This window comes from Erinaceus europaeus, chromosome 19 (assembly GCF_950295315.1).
Source record: "Erinaceus europaeus chromosome 19, mEriEur2.1, whole genome shotgun sequence".
Lineage (NCBI taxonomy): Eukaryota > Metazoa > Chordata > Mammalia > Eulipotyphla > Erinaceidae > Erinaceus > Erinaceus europaeus.
In genome coordinates this window covers 30,528,417-30,553,293 of record NC_080180.1, presented here as the reverse complement: position 1 = coordinate 30,553,293, position 24,877 = coordinate 30,528,417, and the positions used below count along the sequence as shown (strand labels likewise).

General features: G+C 41.0%; 1 protein-coding gene across 1 annotated transcript in view; it reads right to left on the bottom strand.

Moving 5' to 3' along the window:
• XPO7 (exportin 7) overlaps positions 1 to 24,035 on the bottom strand; it is an 89,594-nt gene extending 65,559 nt beyond the window's left edge. The window contains exon 1 of the mRNA XM_007529144.2: positions 23,849 to 24,035. Coding sequence (XP_007529206.1) covers positions 23,849 to 23,866 — 18 coding nt within the window. The 5' untranslated portion in view covers positions 23,867 to 24,035. The remainder of the gene's footprint in view (positions 1 to 23,848) is intronic.
• Positions 24,036 to 24,877: the final 842 nt, after the last annotated feature.

The window sequence follows — 24,877 nt, the reverse complement described above, 5'->3', positions numbered from 1 at the left end:
CTTCTCTTATTGCTGCTTTGTGGGGACTTCCCACATTAATGATTTCACTGTTCCTGGGCTAACTTTTTCATTCTTTTTATTTCAGATAGACACATACATACAGCATGACTAATTATGTCTATTAGAGTTCGTTCCTCCAATGTTGTGGCGCACCCATGTGGTGCTGACTTTTTAAATTTTTTTACTTCAACCCCACCAATGTGTCCTGGAGCTCCGCTTCCCCACAGACCCACCCTACCAGGGAAAGAGAAGCAGACTGGGAGTACGGATCGACCAGTCAACGGCCATGTTCAGTGGGGAAGCAATTACAGAAGCCAGACCTTCCACCTTCTGCAACCCACAATGGTCCATGCTCCCAGAGGGATAGAGAATGGGAAAGCTAGTGGGGAGGGGCCGGGATATAGAGATTGGGTAGTGGGAATTGTGTGGAGTTGTACCCCCCCCATCCTATGATTTTGTTAGTCTCCTTTCTTAAATTAAAAATAATAATAATCATTTTTTTTACTTCAGATAGAGAAACAAAAAAAGAGATGCTGAAGTACCAGAGCTCCCCCCAGTGACCTGACACTGGGCTCAAACCAGGGCCATACCCATGATGAGGCACACGCCCTACCACCCAATAAGCTATCTTCTGGTATTCAGGGCACTTTAGTTCCTGCTTGATCCCCGACAGTTTAACAAAATTACCAGTCAATCACTTACGTGGTTTTAGTGAGACTTTAAGTACTCAATTAACTCTAAAGAAGAATGCCTTGCTTGTTCTGACAAGTGGTATAACAGACAGGGAGGGGGTGTGCAGTGGCAAACAGTACTGGGACCAAGAAGGAAACAGCCAAGAATTGTTTCAGAACCTCAAAGAACTTAACAAGTAGTCTGCAAAGTGTACTAAGCTCCCATGGGATCAGCTAGCAAAACATCAACCACAAGTCTTTCCTATATACTAAGAGGTTTAGTTTTGGCAATACTGGCAAAAAGTATTTCTGCCAGAACCATAACAGATCAAGACATTTTAAGTAGTCTAACAACTGAACTCATGTTTTGGAAATACATTTAATAAGCCCAAGCAAGATCCATCCGTTCATTCAACCAACATATCTTTATATATAGTTTCTAGTGACAATTCACAATCTACCAAAGATTATATACACTGAAGATGAGGGTCGGGTGGTGGCACACCTGAGTGAGTACACATGTTACAATGTGCAAGATCCAGGATTCAAGCCCTTGGTCCCTCCCTACATGCAGGGAAAAAGCTTTGCAGGTGGTGAAGCAGGGCTGCAAGTGTCTCTTTGTCTCTCTTCCTCTCTATCACCCCTCCCCTAAATTTCTGGCTGTCTCTATCCAATAAACAAATAGATAAAAAAAAAACTAAAAAAAAAAAATTTTTTTTGAGATGTCACTCTAAACTTTTCCTAAGCCACTTAAAAATTCCAGAAGTTTAAGAAATATGAGCCTATATTGTGCTAGCCATTTCAAATTCTATTACAATTTTGGGACTAGTATACTTAGCCAAAGTTTGAGTTTATCAAGAGTGAACCAAAGTTACAGATAAGCTTTATTTTGCTGAGCTTGATATGCAGCAGCCAGGCATTTACACAGTTCAACATTATGTTGCAACTCTCATTTCACCCTCAATACAAAAGAGATGTTCTTCCTCCTTTTTCAAATGAAAAAAGTCTTCCTACAGAGCTGTGTTTCACATTGGCTACAAACAGGACTGATCACACACATAATATACAACCCAGTTGGGAACTGCCAAGTTAAACAAAGCAAAAAGCATTTTTAAACTGAAGAACTTCCAAGAGTCCTCCAGCATGCTAATATAACACACACCATAAAATTCTGAGAGAGAAAGGGAGGGGGAAGTTGGGAGGGAAGGAGGGGGAGGGGGAGAGTTAGTGGGGGGGAGAGGGAGAGGGCTAGATAGACATACGACTCTCAACTGCTAGTCTCTCAACTGCTAAAGTCAAATAATATTTTTTTGTGTGAAGCAGGTGACAAACCAATTGATCAATCATAAAATACTTAGGAAATGTTGATATTGTGGTCTTACAGAGCTTGAAGCTCTATAAAAATTTGGGGATTATTCATTTGAGACTACTCTGGTATATTATGATGTAACTACAGTAACAATGGTTAAGACAGCCATGATAGGGCGCACAATGGTAAAAAGGGACTTGGGTTGGTGGCAAGAGTGTGTAGACACCTATCATGGGGAGGTAAGAGATTCTACGCATGTGTCAAAAACTGTCCTGTAAATCACTTTTCCCCAATAAAATGATATGAAATTAATTTAAAATTGAAAACAAACAAACAGGGTCCCGGGCGTTGGCAAACCTGTAGAGTGCACTTTGACAGGCGTTCAAGCCAGGCCCCATCTGAGGGGGAGAAGCTTTATGAGTGAAGCAGGCTTTCAGTGTGTTCTCACGCCCCCCCCCATTTCACCTTCCCTCTCCACTCTCAAGCTGACTTTATCCAAAGAAAGAAAGAAAAAGAAAGAAGGGAAAAGGAAAAGAGTAGGAGGTCCTCAGGAATGGTGGATTCATGGTGCAGGCACTGAGCCCCAGCAAAAAACCTGGTGGTGAAGGAGGAGGGCATCACAATAATCATTCTCTATAGAGCAGAAACCCAATAGCCTGATGTCATGAAGAACTGCAGATTCAGAGATTCACGCCACCTCTGTGGGCAAACATAATTCTTTAGGTTACATATTCTAAACATAAAGAGAAGCCATAGTTGTAATCACCAGTGAACCTAAATGACTACTAATTAGAATCACTTGGGAATGCTCTTAAATAAATATCAGGCTGGGAAGATATTACAGTGGTTTATGCAACAAATTTTCATGCCTGGGTGTGGAGGTCTGGTTCAAATGCCAGTATCACCTTAAGCCAGAGTGCTCTGATTGGGGGATGAGGGGTGGGGAGAAAAGAAAAAGTCAAATTTCCACGATCAAGACTACACTTCAGCAGGTGGGGTTCTAGATGACTCTAACAGAGGTAGGGCCAAAAGACAGGTCAGAATCTGGAGAACTTTATTTTCAAGAGCTAAAAAGGCAAATACATCCAGCTGCCAATTCAGAAGGAAGTTAAGAACAGTAAGTCATGAACCCTGACCTTGAGAATTCAGTGCATATTGCAAGGTGGTATGACTGGACTAGCTGAGATCTGAGTTTTAATTGCTATCTCCTGAGGAGAGCAAATTATTATTATTATTTTTAATTTAAAAAATATTTATTTATTCCCCTTTGTTGCCCTTGTTGTTTTTGATTGTTGTAGTTATTATTGTTGTCGTCATTATTGGACAGGACAGAGAGAAATCGAGAGAGAAGGGGAAGACAGAAAGGGGAGAGAAAGACTCCTGCAGACCTGCTTCACCGCTTGTGAAGCGACCCTCCTGCAGGTACGCAGGCTCAAACCGGGATCCTTAACGCCACTTCTTGCGCTTTGCGCCACCTGCGCTTAACCCCGCTGCACTACTGCCCCACTCCAAATAGCAAATTATTTAACCCATCAGCTTCCATATATATAAAACTGCAAATCATGACATATATCTGACTATAATGCCCAAAACTGAAATTAGGTAATGTATATAAGACACTTAGTAGTGGGTGTGATAAGAGGTCATTCGTTAATATTGTTACCCGTGATTAAGAGAAAAACTTCTGGGGCAGTGGGTGAGGAAGAGAGGCCCTATACAGTGTTTCAGGTGTAAAGAGTTCATAAAAATGGTGCTTGCTCTGTCATGGACAAGATCCAGGATCAAGCTCAGGTCACCACTTTTCCTCTCTGGATCTGTAGAAAAAAATCAACTGAGAGTAGTGAAGCCATGCTGAGAAAGAAAACAAAAACAAAGTTTGGAAAAGAGAGTCCAAGGGACAGAACAAATAGTAGCAACCAACAAAAATGATGGGAAAAAAGGTCAGAAAGGTCCTGCCCATACACCCTCTTTACAGGGACTCAGTATGGACATATGAGGGCCTATGGGTTTAATTAAGAGGAAGTACTAATGCCCTTGACAATATTCTAAATGCAATAAAACTAACACTTCAGTGGTGAATGTTATTTACTAATAAGGCCAAACTGCTGCTCGATATCTAAGTGGATTAAAATTGAGATGTTCCCTCAAATCCAATGTTCCTTTCATTATTATACTGCCTAAGGAAAAAAAATCATTCCTCTTAAAAGTCCCCTCTATGATAAAGAAACAAAAGGTCAATGTATTTAGTGAAAAGTATAGAGAGCCAGGGAGGTATTCAGCAGTGCTTACATAAGTAAGGTTGTGGGTCTGATTTCAGGAAACACATGTGAGAGCAGCAAAGAAAAGACAAGTGGAGCCCCATTTGGTGTTTCTCTCTCTCATTAAAAACAATATATTCACCAAGCAACTGAGTTAAGCCTATTTGTATTCAGTAGAAAATAGTAAATATTGGGGGTGGGGCGGTAGCGCAGCAGGTTAAGCGCACTTGGCGAAAAGCGCAAGGACCGATGCGAAGACCACGGTTCGAGCCCCTGGTTCCCCACCTGCAGGGGAGTTGCTTCACAGGCGGTGAAGCAGGTGCAGGTGTCTGTCTTTCTCTCCCCCTCTAGACTTCTCTCTGTCCTATCCAACAACGAACGACATCAACAACAACAATAACCACAACAAGGCTGCAACAACAAGGGCAACAAAAGGGGGGGGGGAAGGCCTCCTGGATTCATGGTGTAGGCACTGAGCCCCAGCAATAACTATGTAGGCAAAAAAAAAAAAGAAAAAGAAAAGAAAATAGTGAATATTGGAAAGAGACCTACACTTGGAATTTAACACTAATTTTAATCCTGGTTCTCTGACTGTATGAGCTTGGGCAGGGGACTTAAATTCCAATTAGTTTGCTCATTAGGCAGAAGCTTGCACCTACCCTTGAAAATACTTGTATACTCGGCTCATGATTCTAGTTCAAGCAATTTTAAAAACTAGTTTCAAACCCAACACAAACATATAGGTCTGCAATTTCAGTAAGACAAAACCTCTTTTAAAAGCCTCACTATAGTAACCAAAAAGTAGGGAATTCTACTAGAGCAGACGGGGAAGTGTTGGGCTTTGGACTTGGTAATCAAGGTTTAAATTTTGACATATGTGCAAAGAAAGAGCAAGAAATGCTTTTGGCCTGAGCTGAGTCCCTAGGGATTCTTGATTTATAAATGAAAACAAAGCATCTCAACAATAAGTGGAACTAAAAATAATAATGTTACTAATATGTGTGAAAAGTCTGTTCATTAGGCAGGGAGAAAATAAGGAAACTTGTCTATCTTAATACGGGTAAAGAAGAAAAATCTAACCAAGGACTACTCTCTGGTTCAGGAAAATGCAGGTCAAGAAAACTAACAGAAAATATTTCTGTGATAGGCATATTAAACCCAAAATATCTGGAAGAGGGGACCTCCAATCTAGACTATGCAAGGTTCCCATAGACAAGTTTCTATTACAGCTTAATGCATTATCTCTTGACTGAAAACATTTTAAGAGCAAGAGTCAGCAGGACAGCACTACAATTAAATCTCCAAGAAATTTACACAACAACAAAGAATACAGATATTGACATAATTAAAACTTTAACAAGACACTATGGAAAAGTTAGCAGGTTTGAATAGAGATGAAATAAAACAAAAAAAAAAAAAAAAAGGAAAGCATAAGCCAATAACCAAAAGTTGCAGTAAATGGGAATAACAGTTGAAATGATTGCAGCTAAATGAGTTGATGGAGAAGAGAACCCTGTGAAAATTTGAAAGCCATAAGAAATACAGACATGAGGAGTTGGGCGGTAGCGCAGTGGGTTAAGCACATATGGCGCAAAGTGCAAGGACTGGCGTAAGGATCCGGGTTCGAGCCCCGGATCCCCACCTGCAGGGGAGTCACTTCACAAGGGGTGAAGGAGGTCTGCAGGTGTCTATCTTTCTCTCCCCTCCTCTCTCCATTTCTCTCTGTCCTATCCAACAATAATGACATCAATAACAACAATAGTAATTACAACAATAAAACAAGGGCAACAAAAGAGAATAAGTAAGTAAATAAATATTAAAAAAAAAGAAATACAGACATGAAATACAAGTGTGTTTAAGTCATATAGGAGACAGAATAAGAAGATCCAACATGTAGAATGGATTCCAGAAAGGAAGACAGAGAATGCAAGAAAGTAGTATTTACCAAGAATTTTTTTAAAATCTTAAAAAAAAAAAAATTTTTTTAAATCTTTATTTATAGGATAGAGACAGCCAGAACTCGAGAAGGATGGGGGAGTTAGAGAGGGAGAGAGACAAAGAGACATCTGAAGCTCTGCTTCGCCACTTGTGAAGCTTTCCCCCCTGCAGGCGGGGACTGGAGGCATGAACCTGGGTCCCTGCGCACTGTAACATGTGCACTCAATCAGGTGCACCACCACCTGGCCCCATTATCCTGTTTTCTTCATATCAGAATCTTGGGGAAAAAATTACTGCTATAACTTCTGGAAGTAGCCACTGTGAATAGAAGGGCTATACTTATTTTTTCCTCCGTTATTGCTCATGTTTAGCACAGTGTCTACCTCAAAAGAAATGGAATATAAAATCTATAATCATTTTCCAGTTGTTTATTTTTTAATTAAAAAAATTTAATATTTATTTATTCCCTTTTGTTGTCCTTGTTGTTTTATTGTTGTAGTTATTATTGTTGTCATCATTGTTGGTAGGACAGAGAGAATTTGAGAGAGATGGGGAAGACAAAGAGGGGGAGAGGAAAACAGACACCTGCAGACCTGTCTCACCGCTTGTGAAGCTACTCCCCTGCAGGTGGGGAGCCAGGAGCCTGAACTGGGATCCTTAAGCCGGTCCTTGTGCTTTGCACCACGTGCTCTTAACCTGCTGCGCTACCTCCCGACTCCCCAATCCAATTTATTTTTGTCTAAATCTTCCCTAAGCATAAATGCTTGCACTTCTTAAATTGTGCTATTTCTAAAAATTAAAAATTCTTGCATTACTTCTAAAAAAAAAATCACCCCCCAATAATTAGCTATCCTCCGAAAAACAGTGCATATGAATTTTTATTGTATCATCACTGTCTTAAGATGCTAATTTAAAAATTATGTGAATCAAACTCCATATTCTACTGGCTATCATGGGCAATTATCACATTAATAAATGAAACAATTCATTTCATGCTACCATAATACACCCACACATAAATATAACATAACATTATACATCTTTAAGGCAGCTGTTCAAAAATGGATCAAGGTAGTATCCCAATAAAAAACAAACGGGCTGGGTAGTTAAGAGCAGGCAGTGGGTTAAGCGTACATGGTGTGAAGTGCAAGGTCTGGAGTAAAGATCCTGGTTTGAGTCGCTGGCTCCCCACTTGCAGGCTGGTCACTTCACAAGCGGTGAAGCAGGTCTTTCCCTCTCTGTCTTTCCCATCTCTCTTGATTTCTGTCTTATCCAACAACAGCAATAACAACAGAAACAACAAGGGCAACAAAATGGTAAAAATGGCCTCCAGGAGCAGTGGATTCTGGGCCCCAGTGATAACTCTGGAAGCAAAAACAAAAAAAACAAAAGAAACAAACCAAAAAAATTGTGTATGTGGTTGGGGAACCAATGATTTACATAGTCCTGAAACTGGATTTCAAACTACAAAACACTATCCGTCAGTAATAGTTAACAGTGATAACATAAAACCTAGCAAAAGGAGGGAGACACTGTTTTCTAAAACTTGAGAGTTTATAATTCTGGCAATAAGTTACTACACGTCAGTCCCATTAATACCTCCTTGTCTTATGCAACTTTGGTTTTCTTAAAGAACTTCTTTTCTGTTTTTTTTTTTAAACCAGAGCACTATTTAGCTTTGGCTTATGGTGATGTGGGGGACTGAACCTGGGGCTTTGGAGTCTCAGTCTCTTTCCATCCGCCAAGAACTTCCTTTCTGTATACTAACTATACATGACAGCCAATTTTCCTTGAATATTTCATTGATTATTATCCATATGTCACAGACATTAAGAGTGAACAAACTAGTTTCTGAGACTAGCTGAGATGTAAAATTCTTAGATATTTAAGGTAGCCATCTCCCCTGGCCTGCTAACTTATGTCTAACTAATGGATCATTATATGTTCAAAAGTTTGTTGATAAGAGTGACGGAAGATTTAAGAAAAGCATAAAGGACAGAAAGTTATTGGCTTAAACATTCGAAAGAAAATTTTCTAGCTCTCCCAAACACTGTATGTACTCCTTTAAAGATTCAACTAGAAGTATAAGAAACCAAAAACAGAACATTAAAGGAAAAGAACAAAAGATAAAAGCAATCACAAATACTTAATCTTGGAACCCTGAACTTTAATTCAGAGAAGCAAAGATTTCAGAGCTCCCTATTTACCCTCTGACAGAGTACTAAGTAAACGTTTCTTCAGAAGTTTTTGGCATACATGCCCCACACAGGCTGCTTTTTTGATTCTCTGGAAGTCTGAATAATTTTTCCCTTAGCAGTTTTGAACATTATCAATTTGCCTTTCAAATTTACACTACTATATGATGTATGAAAAAATGCTGTCCATGAATTCTTCAAATCCATAAGGTAAGAAGGCACAAGTAGATAAGTAGGTAAATCACAAAGTAGGAGATTTAGAAAAATCTTCCAGGGCTGGGGAGTCAGCATTATGGTTGTGCAGACTTTCATGTCTGAAGTGTCAAGGTCCCAGGTTCAATTCCTGCAACACCATAAGCCAGAGCTGAGCAGTGCTTTGGGAAGAAAAAAAAGAGAACTTGATTTTTCTTAAAAATAAGATGGGGGGAGGGAGAGAGTAAACCAAGTAGATTTAGTTGTAAATGTCTTAATTATGTATATGTATATATCAGGGTGTTGAAAAGGTCACAAGAATAGTTTTTGGTTTTTTTTTTTCCTACGCAAAAATGCATCATGACTGCTCAGACAACCGAACACATATATTTTTAATAAAAGTACTTTATTTATGGGGGGGAGCAGGCAGTGGTGCACCTGGTGAAGTCCACATAGTATTATAAGCAAGGACCTACTTAAGGACCTGGATTTGAGCCCCTGCTTGCCATGTGCATCTGCAGCAGGGATACTCCCCTTTCAGTTTCTCTCTGTCCTATCAAATAAAATGGGGGGAATATGATTGCCACAAGTGGTGAGTTTGTACCACTGGCACCAAGCCCCAGCAATAACCCTGGTGGAAAAGAAAAAAAAAAATATATATATATATATATCTGACAGAAATTGAAAGGGAAGTCTGAGGTAGGCAGAAAGACACCTGCAGTACTGTTTCACTGCTTGTGGAGTTTCCCCTCTGCAGATGAGGATGGTGCTTGAATGTGGATCAAGTGTGCCACTATCTGGCCCCATTTTATTTTATTTTACATAGAGAGAAAGACAGAGATAGAGAGATAAAAGCCAAAGCACTACTCAGCTCTTGACTGGAACTTACTCTGGGACTTCCAAGCCTATTGACTTAATTATAAAGAAACATCTAAGAGATTCTGGTAGTCAGAACAATCAGTGCTGGTGGGTTTACTCAGACTCCTGAGAATATGACTTAAGTCTTTTGAGGGGGAAAGGATAAAAGGCATGACAATTTCACTGACTGTTAAAAGCATTTTACTTCTGCTGTCATAATAAAGTATTACTTTCCCTCAAGTTTTGCAGTTCCTATAAAACTAATATACAAAATAGGCATCTTTGTGAGTGACATGGGGATTCTCACTGTCAAAATTTTAACCGGAGTTGGTAACAGAATGCTGTTCTAACCAAAGCTGTTAACAGATTGTTATGTATGGACATCATCACTCAAATATATACAAGCACCTGAAAAAAAAAATTCAACACTGACCTTGCTATCTATCTCTCTCACATCATGCAATTTTTCACTGTCCACTCAGTTGTCAAAAAAAGGTAGAAGCCTGCCATCTCATGTTACCTGTTAAACTGCTAACCAAATCCTACCAACTCTAACCTCCTAAACACCCACAGCCTCAGTCTCTCCATCCTCACAGCGATATTGCCTTAGTTCAGGTGTCAATAATTTCTCTCACAAACTACTGCTTGATCTCCTACTTTGCCTTCATCCAATCAGCTTTCTATACCTTTGCCACAGTGAAGTAACTACCCAAGTCACTCAGTAAAATCCTTCAGTAATGCAAATACAGTACAAATTCCTTATCGTAATGGGCTTATGTTCTGTCCTTTTTGCCCACTCCAGTCTCATTTCTCCTATTTCCTCTGTAGCAACTGTGTGTAATTGATTTCACTTCTGTGGGGTGTCCTATGAACATATACAACACTGTTCATGGTACTCTATCTCTGCCCGGTATGCTCCTAGCAGCCTATGATACATCTTTTTAGATCTGGCTTACACATTCACCACTTTAAGAGGCCTTGCTTAGACCTCGGGGGAAGACTGCCCTTTGTGCACCATAATGGTGCTTGCATATATACAGCCCACATCACTATGTGCCCCTTACTGGTATACACTTCTGCTCTGAAGGTTCTTGAGCATACATGCTGTGTTCATTTCATTTCCAGCAATATATCACAGAACATAATAAAAGCTATCAGCGGAATAAATGTGTATTTAGCTATCATTTCCATCTTACCAAATCACCAAGAGGATGATACTATTTTCAACAATTCTATTCTGGCAAAAAGCACATAGGTGACATATTTAAAATTCATGTAAGAGACATCAGGTCAATGCAAGGACATTACAAGAACTATGGTTAAAATTAGAAATGGTAGAAGTTGTTTGAAACTGTACCTTCTTAAGGATCAGGGAGATAATGTCATACTAGTATATCAGACTTTATGCCTGAGGCCTGTAGATCTCAAGTTCAATTTCTAGCACCAACATAAGTCAAAACTGAGTAGCGTTCTGGTCTGTTTCTCATTAAAATAAATATGTAAATAAATCATTATAATTATTATTTTTACCTTTCTGGGAGTGTCTAAAATACTCATTTCCTTATATCTACATACAGGGATATCAATAGCATACTCCTAATGTCACTTTCTTGATGCATTTAGATTCCTATTTCAATAAAACACCTATTTCAGCATGGACCATAATGCCATGACAAATCAGTCATCAAAAGCTTACAAATGTCTCTATTTATATTAAAAAACAACTCTCCACCTTCTGCAACCCACAATAACCTTGGGCCCATACTCCCAGAAGGATAAAGAATAGGAAAGCTATCGGGAGAGAATGGGATAGGGAGTTCTGGTGGTAGGAATAGTGTGGAGTTGTACCACTCTTATCCTATGGTCTTGTCAGCGTTTCCTTTTTTAAATAAATAAAAAAAAAGTTGGAAAAAAAAAACTCACCAGGTATAGTAATCACACACATATATATATATATATATATATATATATATATATATATATATATATTAGCCAAAAAGTGACCCCTCACTTCACTACATATCAGTTACGTTTATTTCCAAGTGTAAACTCACACAAAAGTTTCCAGTGACATGAAGGAAAGCCTATTTAGATTCAATCTTAAAACAGATCACCTTAACCATTTTTAACTAAAACATTTCTAGATTATTATTTAAAAAAAAAGTCAAAGATCAGACTGGGTGGTGGCACAGTTGAGTGCACATGTAACCATATGCAAGGACCCAGGTTCAAGTCCCCATCCCCACCTGCAAAGAAGAAGCTTCATGACTATGAAGCAGGGCTTCAGGTGTCTCTTTCTCTCTCCCTAGCTCCCTCTCCCCTCTCAATTTGTGTCATATCAAACTTAAACAAATAAAATAAAAAGTAAAATCAAACAAGTCAAAGATAAGCAATATTTGAAAACGAGTAGCTGAAGGGGATCAGGATTGCCAGTATATCAAGACTTAGCACCTTGAAAAAGTGATTTCATAGTTTAATACCATCCTCAGTCTTAGCTATAAAATTATTACAAGTACATGGGAATTTAAGGCTTGTTTTTGCAAAGTGCCTTAGGGAAGAATGCATTAGGTTATTTTAAGTCCTTTAAACACTACTTCCTATCAGCAAAATTCTGAATTTCTCTTAGGAGTTAACTGCTTCCTCTCAGTCACTAAGCTAAGAGAACATAACCTATAACAGGCTCTAAGCATGAGCACCAATAAGTCTTAGCAAATACCTGAGTATATTCATACTCAGAGAGAATAAGGATTCAACTTATTTTTACAGGTACCCAGGAAAGCAATTCTACAGTTTATGTTCCACTTAGGCTTCCACTCCTTTGGTGTGAATACTTTTTCTCAGAGTAGCACTGTCTAGTAGAAGTTTCTGTGGCGGGGGCCAGGTGGTAGCACAGTGGGTTAAGTGCACATGGCACAAAGCGCATGGACTAGCTTAAGGATCCCGGTTCGAACCTCTGGCTCTCCATCTGCAGGGAGGTTGCTTCACAAGCAGTGAAGCAGGTCTGCAGGTGCCTATCTTTCTCTCCCCTTGTCTGTCTTCCCCTCCTCTCTTGATTTCTCTCTGTCCTATGCAACAATGACAGCAATGACAACAACAATGATAGCAATGACAACAACAACGATAAACAAGGGCAACAAAAGGGGAAAAAATAGCCTCCAGGAGCAGTGGATTGGTAGTGCAGGCACCGAGCCCCAGTGATAACCCTGGAGACCAAAAAAAAAAAAAAAAGTTTCTGTGGCAATGGAAATATATCTGCAATATACGGCAGACACTACCCACCTGTGGCTACCTAGCACTTGAGATGTGGTCAGTGCAACCAAAGAACTTAGTTCTCAATTTAACAGAATCTAAATTTAAATAGCAACACACATGTGTAAGTGGTTACATTTTGGACAGTGCAGCAGTCATCCCTGAATGCCACAGTCAACAAAATTATATCAAGTCTGATCTGGTTCTTGTTAAACTGGGTTTAGGTTAGAACCATAATGGCCTAGACCCTCCCCTATATAAAAGCCACTCAATAGATCTAAATGGACAAATCACCAGATCTGCAAACTCTTTCCCAAAGGACCAGATAGGAAATATTTAGACTTTGTAGGCCATTAGGCTAAAAGGTCTCTGTTACAACTATCAATATGGCCACTGTAGCACAAAAGTAGCCATGGATATTTATAAAAGAACTCCTGTGGCTGTACTAATAAACTGGTATTTATGAAGACTTAAATCAGAATTTCACATGTCACGGATATCATTCTTTTTCAATTTTACTTTTGTTCCCAGGTCTTGTATATGCACAATTCTACTGCTCCCAGTCAACTTTTTTCACCTTTTAATTTCAGGTAGAAAGAGAGAGGGGAGAGGAGAGACACCACAGCACCAGTTCACTGTTCATGAAACTTTCCCCTGGTGCTGTGTTTGATGCTTTCATGTGGTTGGTGTTAGGTGAGGGCTTGAACCTGGTCCTCATAAGTGGTAAAGTGTGCCCTCTGCTGGATGAGCTGTCTCTGGCCCCTAGTTTTTTTTTCCTTTTTTCCCCTGCCATTTAAAAGTTAAAACTGCTGAGTTCTTAGGCCATACAATACCAGACAGTGGAGTCAAACCACCAGAATGGTTTTGCAAATCTCTGAAATTTGCAAATGGTTAGCAAGAAGATGCAAACTGAAACTACAGTAAGATCCCACCAGAATAGCAATACTACATGGTGGTCAAGGAGCATTTGGAGCTCAACACAGGGCTGGTGACAAAGAAAATCAGCTCATTCACTCTGAAATATCAACAGTTTCTTTAAAAAGTTAAGCATACCACAGGACACAGACATGTTATACAAGGTATTTAACTCAAGACAAATGAGAATTTATGCCTACAAAAAGATTTGTATACCTTAGCAAAGCAAGGACTGCAAAGGCTGAATAAGGGCAATAGACTGGCATACTTTTATGACTCTAGTCACTATCAGGCCATTCCACCAGCTGGGGCCGTAGTTGGGGGGTCCTGAGATTCCCAAACAGACTTGATGGACCTAGACCTCGAATAAATCCCTCTCTCCATTGTCATTTCTATCAGGAACAACAAATCAGACCCCTTTGTGGGCCCCCATAGGACCTTGCCCTCAACTTGGATCAAAAATGGTAGAGAATGTTCCATCCACCAGGGAGGATGGACAACATACTCTATGCTACACTTGAGGAAGATGGGCAGATACTGGGGCAGCATGTTCCTACTCATGACCACAGAATGTGAGCTCAGATCTAGAGGGATGCGAGGCCACACAGGCTCCCAAACTAATTATGGGCCCCAGATCACATCAAATCGATGGGGTTTACAGTCAACAATATTTATACCCCTTTCCCATACTAGGGAGCTACTCTCTTCCCTGATGCAGCTTTCTGGTCCTTTTTCTAGCCATGACATCATCTCCCCAGACAATAATTAGGATTCACCTGCATATCAGATTTCAGGCTCAGTCAAAAAAAGAAAACAAAAAAAACCAAACACTAGTATAGCTACAGGCCCTTTGAAATACAACTAAAATATGCCTACTAGCTATCTACAAAATGGAGGAGCCCCTAACACTTTATCTGCACTATTCCAGCCTTTAGGTCCATGATTGGTCAACAATTTGTTTGGCTTTGTATGTTAACTCTCTTTTCAGCCACCAGGTTCCAGATGCTAACAGGATGCCAACCAGACTTCCCTGGACAGACAACACCACCAATGTATCCTGGAGCTCTTCCCCACTAGGGAAAGAGAGAGATAGGCTGGGAGTATGGATCGACCTGTCAACACCCATGTTTAGCGGGGAAGCAATTCCAGAAGCCAGACCTTCAACCTTCTGCATCCCACAATGATCCTGGGTCCATACTCCCAGAGGGTTAAAGAATAGGAAAGCTATCAGTGGAGGGGATGGTATACAGAGGTCTGGTGGTGGGAATTGTGCGAAGCTGTACTCTTCTTATCCCATGGTTTTGTCAATGTTTCCTTTTTATAAATAAAAAAAATTTTAAAAAGATTTGTATGTGAGGACTGGGGAGATAGCATAATGCCTGAGGCTCTGAGGTCTCCATGTGTCTTTCTCTGTGTCTCTATTAAAAGGGGGGGGCTGGTTGAGCGCACATGTTAAAATACACAAGGACCCTGGTTAAGAGCCCCCATCCCCAACTGCAGGTGGAAAGCTTTTAGAGTGGTGAAGCAGTGTTATAGGTTGTCTCAACCTCTCCCCCTTCCCTCTCAATTTCTGTAATATGTATAACTCAATGACTAAAAATTGGAAGCAGGGCCAGCGAAAACACACCTGAATAATGTCCCAACCACACTGGAGGAAGATTCAGTGATCTCTCTCTCTCTCTCTCTCTCTCTCTCTCTCCCTCCCTCCCTCTCTCTCTCTCAAACAGGCAATCCCTGCAGTGACACAAAGAACTAGAAGCCATTCAAATACCTTTCAAGTGGTGAATGGATAGCTAGAATGCCACACATTCATACAATAGAATACTACTCAGCAATAAAAAGTAAGGAATTATCAACGATAACATGTAATAAACAGGAATGACTCTCAAATTCACTGTGCTGTGTGAAAGACATAGAAGTCCATTATATAAAACATGGGAAAACCCAATTTAATTTACAGTAACAAAACAGACTGAGGTTGCCAGGAGCCAAGGGAGAAACAGGTATGTGTAAATATGTGTTTTCTTTCTTTTTTAAAAAATATTTATTTATTCTCTTTTGTTGCCCTTGTTGTTACTGATGTCGTCGTTGTTGGATAGGACAGAGAGAAATGAAAGAAGAGGGGAAGACAGAGGGGGAGAGAAAGACACCTGCAGACCTGCTTCACCGCCGCTTGTGTAGTGAGTTGGGGGCTCGAACCAGGATCCTTATGCCAGTCCTTGTGCTTTGCATCACCTGTGTTTAACCCGCTGCGCTACTGCTTGACTCGCGCGCGCATGCGTGTGTGTTTTCTTTATTTAAACTGTAGCACTGCTCATCTCTGGCTTGTGTTAATACTAAAGACTTACTTTGGGGACTTTGGTGCCTCAAACATTAGGTTTTCCCTCCTTTTTTCATAACCCCAGCCCAGTCATACACTTTTTAAATTGACATGGTTTGCACATAAAAATGATTTTAAAGGGACTTGATTCCACTGGCATCAGACCTACCAAGTAGCAATCTCTATGAATTGACAAACTCATTATATAGCTGCTTAGATTTGAAGAGGCAAGATAAGGAAGGACAAACAAGTAGCTACCAATAGTTTGACTTCTCACAGTATCATGGCTGATATATCTCTGGGACTTCTAGGGCACATGGATAGCAACCCAAAAACTGCTTTGAATGGACAGGGCTTTAGTAATTCTGTGTATGGAGATCTTTTCCCTTTGATCTTCCTGCTGGAATGTGCCTTTAAGTTAGACTAAAATGCAGAATTTCCAGAATTAGCAAATAATCCTTCACACTACAAGTTTTCATTTACAATCTCTGAGATAATGTTTTTTAAACAAACCCCGTTGCTCAGGTTCAACTTGTTTAAAAATGATTTGTTATAGGCCTTTGGAAACTTGTTCAGTTCTGGGAGATTATTATAAATTCAAAATATTAAGAGTCACAAAAAACAGGGAGTCAGGGCAGTAGAGCAGCGGGTTAAGAGCAGGTGGCGCCAAGCGGAAGGACCGGCAAAAGGATCCCGGCTCCCCACCTGCAGGGGAGTCGCTTCACAGGCAGTGAAGCAGGTCTACAGGTGTCTGTCTTTCTCTCCCCCTCCCTCCATTTCTCTCTGTCCTATCCAACAAAGATGACATCAATAACTACAACAATAAAACAAGGGCAAGAAAAGGGAATAAATAAAATAAATATTAAAAAAAAAAGAGTAACAAAAAATAAGAACCCATTTTCCAACAAGTTTTAGTTATTCTTTTAAAATTCTTGGGTATACCTCAGACTGGTTAATGACAACTAAAAATTATCTACTGTTGCCTGGGAAGTGGCAAAGTACAGTGCCAGACTTGCAAGCATGAGGTTGCCAGTTTAGTCTCCAACACTGCATCCTCTCTCTACCCCCATACCCCTGCATTAAGGAACAAATTAATCTTTAAAAAGTCAGCTACTAGGCCCAAGAGGTGGTGCAGTGTGTAAAGTTGGACTCTCAAGCATAAGGTCCCAGATTTGACACCTGGCATAGCATGTTCCAAAGTAATGCTCTCTCATTACAAAAACAAAAAAATAAGTAATTAAATAACTTTTAATTAAAAATAACACTTTTAAATAATTTTTGTCAATACACTTAGGGCAGAAACGAGCCCCCCACCACACCTGAGTAAAGTAAATATGAAATACAGAATAGGCTATCTGTAATATAGATTCCAAGAGCCAAATTAGGTATCATCCTTGACTTTAAACAATGTCCTTTGGAAGAGAGAAATATGACACTGAAACCAGTTTATACACTGAGACTAGAATGCAAATGTCTTTTTTTTTTTTTTAACCAGAGCAAGCTCAGCTCTGGTTTATGGTAGTATGGGGGATTGAACCTGGGAGCCTGTTTGCATAACCATTATGTTATCTCCCCTGCCCTAGAATGCAAAGTTTTGACAATTAATGAAACACTTCGAATCCCAGGAAATACTAGTTATAAAAAAAAAAATCTTTGAAAAACTTTTCCCTTTCCTAGCCTAAAACAACCCCCCCCCCCCAATTTCCTTATTGGGGGATTAAAGGTTTACAGTCAACAGTAAACATTTCAGTTTTCCACATAACAATTTAACTCCCACTGGGTCCTCTTCTGCCATCATGTTCCATGACTTGAACTCTCCCTACTACCCCAGAGTCTTTTACTTTGGTGCATTATACCTCCAGTTCAAGTTCTGCTTTTGAGCCTTTTTCTTCTGTTCTTATTTTTCAACTTCCGTCTATGAGTGAAATCATCCCATATTCATCCTTTTCTTTCTAGTTTATCACACTTAACATGATTCCTTCAAGTTCCATCCAAGGTGAGGTGAAGGTGAAATCACCATTTAAAAAAGCTGAGTAGTATTCCATTGTGTGTATATATAACTTAGCCACTCATGAAAATACTTCTTTTAAGCAAATTTTAGGACAAATGACTATCCTAATTTTCAATCTTTTTGAGACTGCACACTTCAAATAACATAATTTTCTCACACAAAGTACAAATGAGATCAACATTTGTGCCTGACTCAACTTAAAAACTAAAAGGTCACCAGTTAAAAAGTTTCTAACTTCCGAATATAGGTCAGGGGCACTTTATGAATCTATTTTCAGAAGAATTTTGAGAAAATAATTAATTATTTATGTTTTGTTTCAATGAGAAATAGAAAAAGTGAGGGGAGGGGTGTTGGAGGAAGAGGGACACCAGAGCATAGCTCAGCTCTGGTTAATGTAGGTTTGTGGACTGAACATGAGACTTCAGAGCCTTAGTCTGTTTGCATAACCATTATGCTATCTCCCGCACCCTAGAAAAGCATTTTTATTGTTTTCATCTATTCATTCTTTCTCTCTCTCTCTCTCTCTTTTTTTTTCCAACCAGAGCTATGCTCAGCTCTAGTTTAAGGTGGCTGGGGGACTGAACCTGGGACTTTGGAGCCTCAGGCATGAGTCTCTTTGCATAACCATTATGCCATCTAACCCCTCCCCCCAATCTATTCATTCTCTAAAAAAAGTTAAACCTAGGGACTTTAGAGTGACAATCACTTTTCCAACATCAAAACCTAACAATGCCAAGTTATTGTCACATAAAAACATGTCTCTCATTGGTTATTATGCAAATAAAAGACCCTTATTATTCAGGGGGCATAATAAAGCTCATTTTGCAAGAAGTGTTACTGATTGTTAGATCCTAAAACAAAAGCTCTTTTAAGTTTAAGATATTGGGATGTAGGCATATTTAATATGGGTGGAATGGAAATGTCAGTCTGAGCAGAAATATTTTAGGGAAACTTATGATGATGCACATATAAATTGTGAACACAGTGGCTTACAAGGAAGATATTGCTAAGGATGACAATTCAAAAGCCCAGCCTGAACATCTGTAGTATAAACTTTACAGATCACCCACACTAAGTGGCTGGCCATAGCTTGCCTGAGACATGAAAGATGCTCTCTAAACACTGATCCTCTCTTTCCTCTGCCCCCAACCAAGGTCCCAGACTAGTCAAGTTTTACAATAATGACCACCATTATCATCATCTAAATATTCCAACACTTTCTTAGTCTTCCAGAGATACTGGATCCTTCCATCAGCCTATTTCAATGAAAATCCCCTATTACTGATAGTCTACCTTGTACAGTTGCTGTAAATGCTAAGTGAGATCAAAGGAGGTAGTGTTTAAATGTCCAATAAATGCTAGTAGCTTCCAATTCCTCTAAAACACATCCTTTAAATTCATGATAGTAAAGGAGAGGGAGGGAGAGAGAATGAACACAAACATGTATGAAGAGGTAAAAAGCTACAGATGTAAATAACAAATATAATTATGACAGTTTTGGACAATATTCCCCTGGATACCAATCTCACCCCACTAAGAATGCCCTGCTACAGTGAGTCACTATATATGTAAGAAGTAAATTCAGACTTACTAGAATGGGAAAGAAGGTAATGTGAATTATAGATTCCCTCATTTAAGGACATGCTGACAAAACTATAGTCTCATTACAAATTCATAACTCAATAATGGAGGCCTGTTATTATCTCTGCAATTAAAATGTAGAGTCTCAGAAAGTAGGACATCACATCTTAGCCTTCCTTCTCTGTGTTTGTGTGACACTAAGGGCAAGGCATTAGTAGACGGTTAACAGTTTCTACTAATCATTCTCAGAAACTCAGTATTAAAATTTTCAGTTTGCATGTAACTCTCCAGGAACAGATATTGCAGCCCTTAGTCTTCCTTTCGAAACAGAAACACATAAATCAATTTCTCAATGAAATGTGGTATTTTCATCTAAAAAGAAATATATCTTTAAGCTCTAGCTCTAACGTTCATGAGTGGCCTAAAATTGAGGGTAGTGTGTGTGTGTGATCTGGAGAACACATAATAGCTTCACATTCTGACACTGACACACACCCCAGAAGCTGAAGAACTACTTGTCTCTACTGCTTTTCTCACTATTGAAATCCATACTCTCATAAACAAGGCCTTATCCAACTTGACAAATATATTTGAAAATCAGTGGCTGCAGAAGTGGCTCAGGAGGTAGAGTATAGTAGGACTTGATGTGCAAAGCCAGGGATCTAACCCCCAGAGCTGCATATGCTGGAACAGTATGCTGTTCTCTCTCACTCATGTGAACTATATAAATGATTTAAAGTCAAGTGACAGGGCAGTAGTGAATGTAGCTATTCAACATCATCTAACACAAATGTAGCATGTTTTGAAATCAGTGTTCCTACTCTTCTATTTATGTGTACTTCTGAAGTCTGCCCAGAGCATCAGAATTTGACACTTTAGCAGTATGTTCTAGAGTCTTTCTCAGCTACAATCCCCTGCAGTGCCCAGCCAAAGGCCTTGAACATTTTAAGTTATCTAGTACTAGTGTAAATGAACAAAAAGTTCATTTTTAATAACAAAATTTATACAAGCTACCATTTTTTTCTCCATCTGAAATTCCCAAAAGTTGTACAGAACTCTTATCATCCATAGGCCCTTGCATTTCCTTACATTTTTTTTAAAGCTGGAAAGACAACTATTAATTTTGCTATAGCCGAGCTAAACTTTTGCACTCTGTTAAACTTTAACTTGCTAGTAGTTATAATTCTTCATGATCCCCTAGTTACACGAGTGGTCAATATTTAATTGCACCTCAAATTCAAAACAGAATATACGGACTATTTGAAAATGTTTTCTGTTTTTACACAGACATCAGAACCCAGTAAACAATACTTTTAAGACCTACATAAGGTCCAGGATAACAACATAACATAGTGAAACCCCAGAATTATCCTGTAATTTATACATACATTAAATATCACACTTAGTAACATTATTTAGCACTATTAAAACTAACATCTTCTGATCCTTATTTTTTATTACCATTGTACACTAAGTGTTGTCTTCATTTCTTCAAACAGTTAGCAAACAATGAGTCCTCATTATCTTCAGATAAAGTGTGTGTGTGTGTGTGTGTGTGTGTGTGTGTGTGTGTGTGTCAGAGGAAGAGAAAGAGAAGCTAAAGATAAGTAGAAATGAATTTGATTTTTTTTAAATAGTCAGTTCTCTGTAACCACTGCCTGCATGATGGGCTTTAGATAAGCTCATCTAAAGTCCAAGAATAAGAAACATATCATGAGGTTGTGAAATAGCTCACTTGGATAGCTCACTTGCCATGAAAGCGACTCAGATTTGAGCAAGGTCTCATTGCACTGAATGAAGTGTCAATGCTATGATGTCTTTCACTCTCTCTACCCCTGCCTCTAAATAAATAATGATAATAATAAGATAACTATAGAAGAAACCCTATCACACTAAGAAGCTGCTTAAGGCCAGATTTCTAAAGAGGTTTGACTATGACAACAGAGCTAAAAAGTCAGTAAAATATTTAAACTTTTCCATTATTAAAGTTTTTTTGACACTTTCTTCCATGAAACACCTCAAGGGATGCTCAGGACTTCAGACTGAGAATCATGACATTAGTCAATAAAAATCAAAATAAAATAACTGCTCACCCTGGTGGTTCAGAAAAGTACTAGATACATGATGACTCAACTATTTAGTACTTCATATGCAACTTTCAAATAATTACTGTCTTGAATCTGTAAATCTGTAGTTTAAACTTTATGTTCCAACAGACTTAAAAGTACTGAAGATGTGTTTAATCCTTTCACTTATTCACTCTACACCAGGAAAAATGTGCCTTTTTCTTGGGAAGGTTTTCTGTTATAATACTTTAAACTCTGAGGGTCTAGTACAAAAACTTGGTGGCTTCCCAAAATAAAGCAATATGCACCTTTCCACCTAAAGAGGGAAAAAAAAATTCTCTCAACTTAATCCTTTTTATACAAAGACCACTAATAGTAGCATACTGCTGCTCTTAAATGTAATGAATATAATAAAACACTCATCAGCATATTCTTCTTAGTTATGAAAAGCTAGTGAATTCTTGGTAGACTTTTATTTGGGGATGGGTGGGAGGAAAATGCCACCTACTAAAAATAAAGTAGCCCCTCATTTGAGCTAAAAAACTATGAAGTTTGCTCTGTTGCATCTGGCTTTTCCTCTGGTTAGAAAGGACAAAGTTTTTTGGTTTAAAATGTGAGAGCGATCCCATTATGTGATAGCTCTTTACTGGAGCGAGAAGAGAACAGATATATATTGACGAGAAAGTACACTGACTTCCCCTGCTATCCAAAGCATTATTCAGAAGGCTTATGCAAGCCATGTTCTGGAATGGACACTCCCCACCCCCCACCCCCAGTAGATAAGAGCACCAGACCCAAAGTCAAAAGCCTTCAGCCCATTCATTCTTAAGTAAAGCTCATATCGATTTCATTTGTCCCTTTAAGATGAAAGAAACCGTTTTTTGCCTTATTTTCTTAAGAAGAATATATATTTTTTAAATCACACAAACTTCATGATTTATAGTAATGGTTGCAACAAAACTCAAGGTGCTACAATTATTATTACTACCACGTGTCAACTTTTACTGCTACGTCTGAATTAGGCCGTGACACTGCCTTTAAAACACAAATCCTGTCGTTGTGTGGCTATAATTTTTGCTAGAATTTGTCAAAATCATGTGTCCCTGATACTCCAAAAGAGCTACCTACTCTACTGATCCCTGGATTGAACATTTACTAAGGCTTTTCTTTCCCAATTGGAAAACTGGTAGAACTCACACCAGTGCAGCTCCTCGTAGGCATATTATCATATTAAAATCAGGATCATTCTTTTTTCCTTGAAGAATCACACAACACAGTAAAGCAGTGGAAGAGGACACTTCAGGCTCTCTACTTTTGACTTCACACAGCACAAGACCTGCGCAACTACTCAGAAAAATCAGGTTTCTGGTAATGGATATACATCAGTAATTGTCATAAAAATATCAGTTTTAGGACATAGAGAGGGAAAACTTTGTCGAGTTTACAAGAAATACTCCCGCACTCCTCCAGCTATTAGGACCAGCAGGGGCTGTCCCTTCTCAGGGCCTGTGCCGGGTCTTCGAGGCGACATGTCAGGGCAGCTCCCGAGACCCATCCAGACCCCCGGGCACCGTGTGCACCCAACACCGCTTCTCCCGGTTCAGACACACCCCCTCCACCCCGCGTTTCCGAGGGGGGTGTGGGCGCTCAGCTCCTTCACCAAGGATAGGGGGCCCGGAGAGAGCCGGCCCAGGCCGGTTCACCCATTTTGGAAGCTCGGGGAGCTCATCAGCCGCGCAGGCGGCGCGGGGCGGCGGGACGTGGGGTGCGCGGGCCCGGGGGCCGTCGGGGGTCCCTGATGTTGGGAAGTGAAGAGGCGGCGGCGGGAGAGGCTGGAGCGCGAGGGCGATAGGCGTGAGGCTGTTTTGTGATTTTGCTGATGCTTGGCGGGTGCAGTGGGGGAGCCCCCTCAGGACAGAGGGCAGGGGGACCCCTCCCTCCCCCAGCTGGGTGTTGGGGGACGCCGAAGACTCCCAGAAGGCCTCCCTCCAGCGGGAAGACGGCAGCGGGGAGGCGACGCGAGCTGTGCGCGCCCGGGCGCAGATTCCCACATCTCCAGCCCCGCGCTCGAGGCGTGGGACCCGGCGGAGGGGGATGGCGAAGGCCCCCGGCCCGGGAGGCGGGAAAGGCCCCAGAGCTCCGGGACGGGCGGCGGCTCCAAGCCTGGAGCGAAAGCCAGCAGCGCGGGCCTGGCTAGCCCCGAGCCGGTCTGCGCCCTTTGGGCCGCGTGCGCTTCCCACTCCCCACTCCCCGCGGCCGCCCCCTCCCCCCGCGGCTCCTCTCACCTGCACATGATCCGCCATTTTGCTCCATTCATGCTCCTCTCCGGCCCCCCTCCCCCCCAGCGCGCACCTCGGCCTGGGCCGCTGCCGCTGCCGTCGCCGCTGCGCCTGCGCGCTGGGGGCTCGTCGCGCTACGCTCGTTGCGTAGCGCTGCTCGGCTGCGCAGGCCCCGGCGGCCCGGGCTGCGGTTGGAGAATGCGCAGCGCCATTGGGATGGCGTAAAGGCGCGGGCAACGTCAGCGGCCCAGAGACGCGAGGGGTGGGAGGAAGCGGCAGGCCCTGGGAGCGCGGGGAGGGGAACCGGGGAACAAAGCTTTGTTTACATGGTTTTTAAAGGGGCCGCGCTTGCTCGGCTGTCTGGGCGCTGGGGCGGGACTTGGCGCTGTTTTCTGCAGGGCTACGCGGTCAGGGCTCCTGGTGGGAGCCTGGACCTGTCCCCGCCGGAACCCTGCACCTGGCCGAGCCCTCCTCGCGAGCGTCCTCTCGGCTGGCCTCTTGGGCTTGGCCCACTTCCCGAAAGCCAAACAACTGCTCTAGTCGCACCCGGGCTCGAAAGGTGTTCTGCCGCGTCCACCCGCGGGTACCCCGATTCGGACACCTGCATTATTTCTTACTTTCCAACACAATGTTGTCAACCGCGGCTGGGTTTATGTTTGTGCCTGTCTCGCTTTCTTCTCTGATGACCAGAGGCCATTGCTCTCCGGTCCTGTGTCTCACTAGCAACTGGAATAGTGCCATTTCCGTCCCTTTGTCATTCATGGAAAGAGAAAAACATGCAGATGGCAAGGCTTTAATCTTCCCGAATGGATAGAATATCTCAGTACTGTAGGTGGCCTCCTTAGAAGGGTCAGATGCTGAGAGAGGTAAAGGCGGAAGGGTCTTCTCAGGACCTCTGGACTCACAGCATCAGTCCCTACTTGCTGAGACCAATTCCCGTTTCTCCTTGGAATTATTGTTGTTTGATAATGAGACATCTGTTTTCCTTTGGACTCCACTCTGATTTCCAGTCACTCCCCCCCCCCCCCAGCTCCC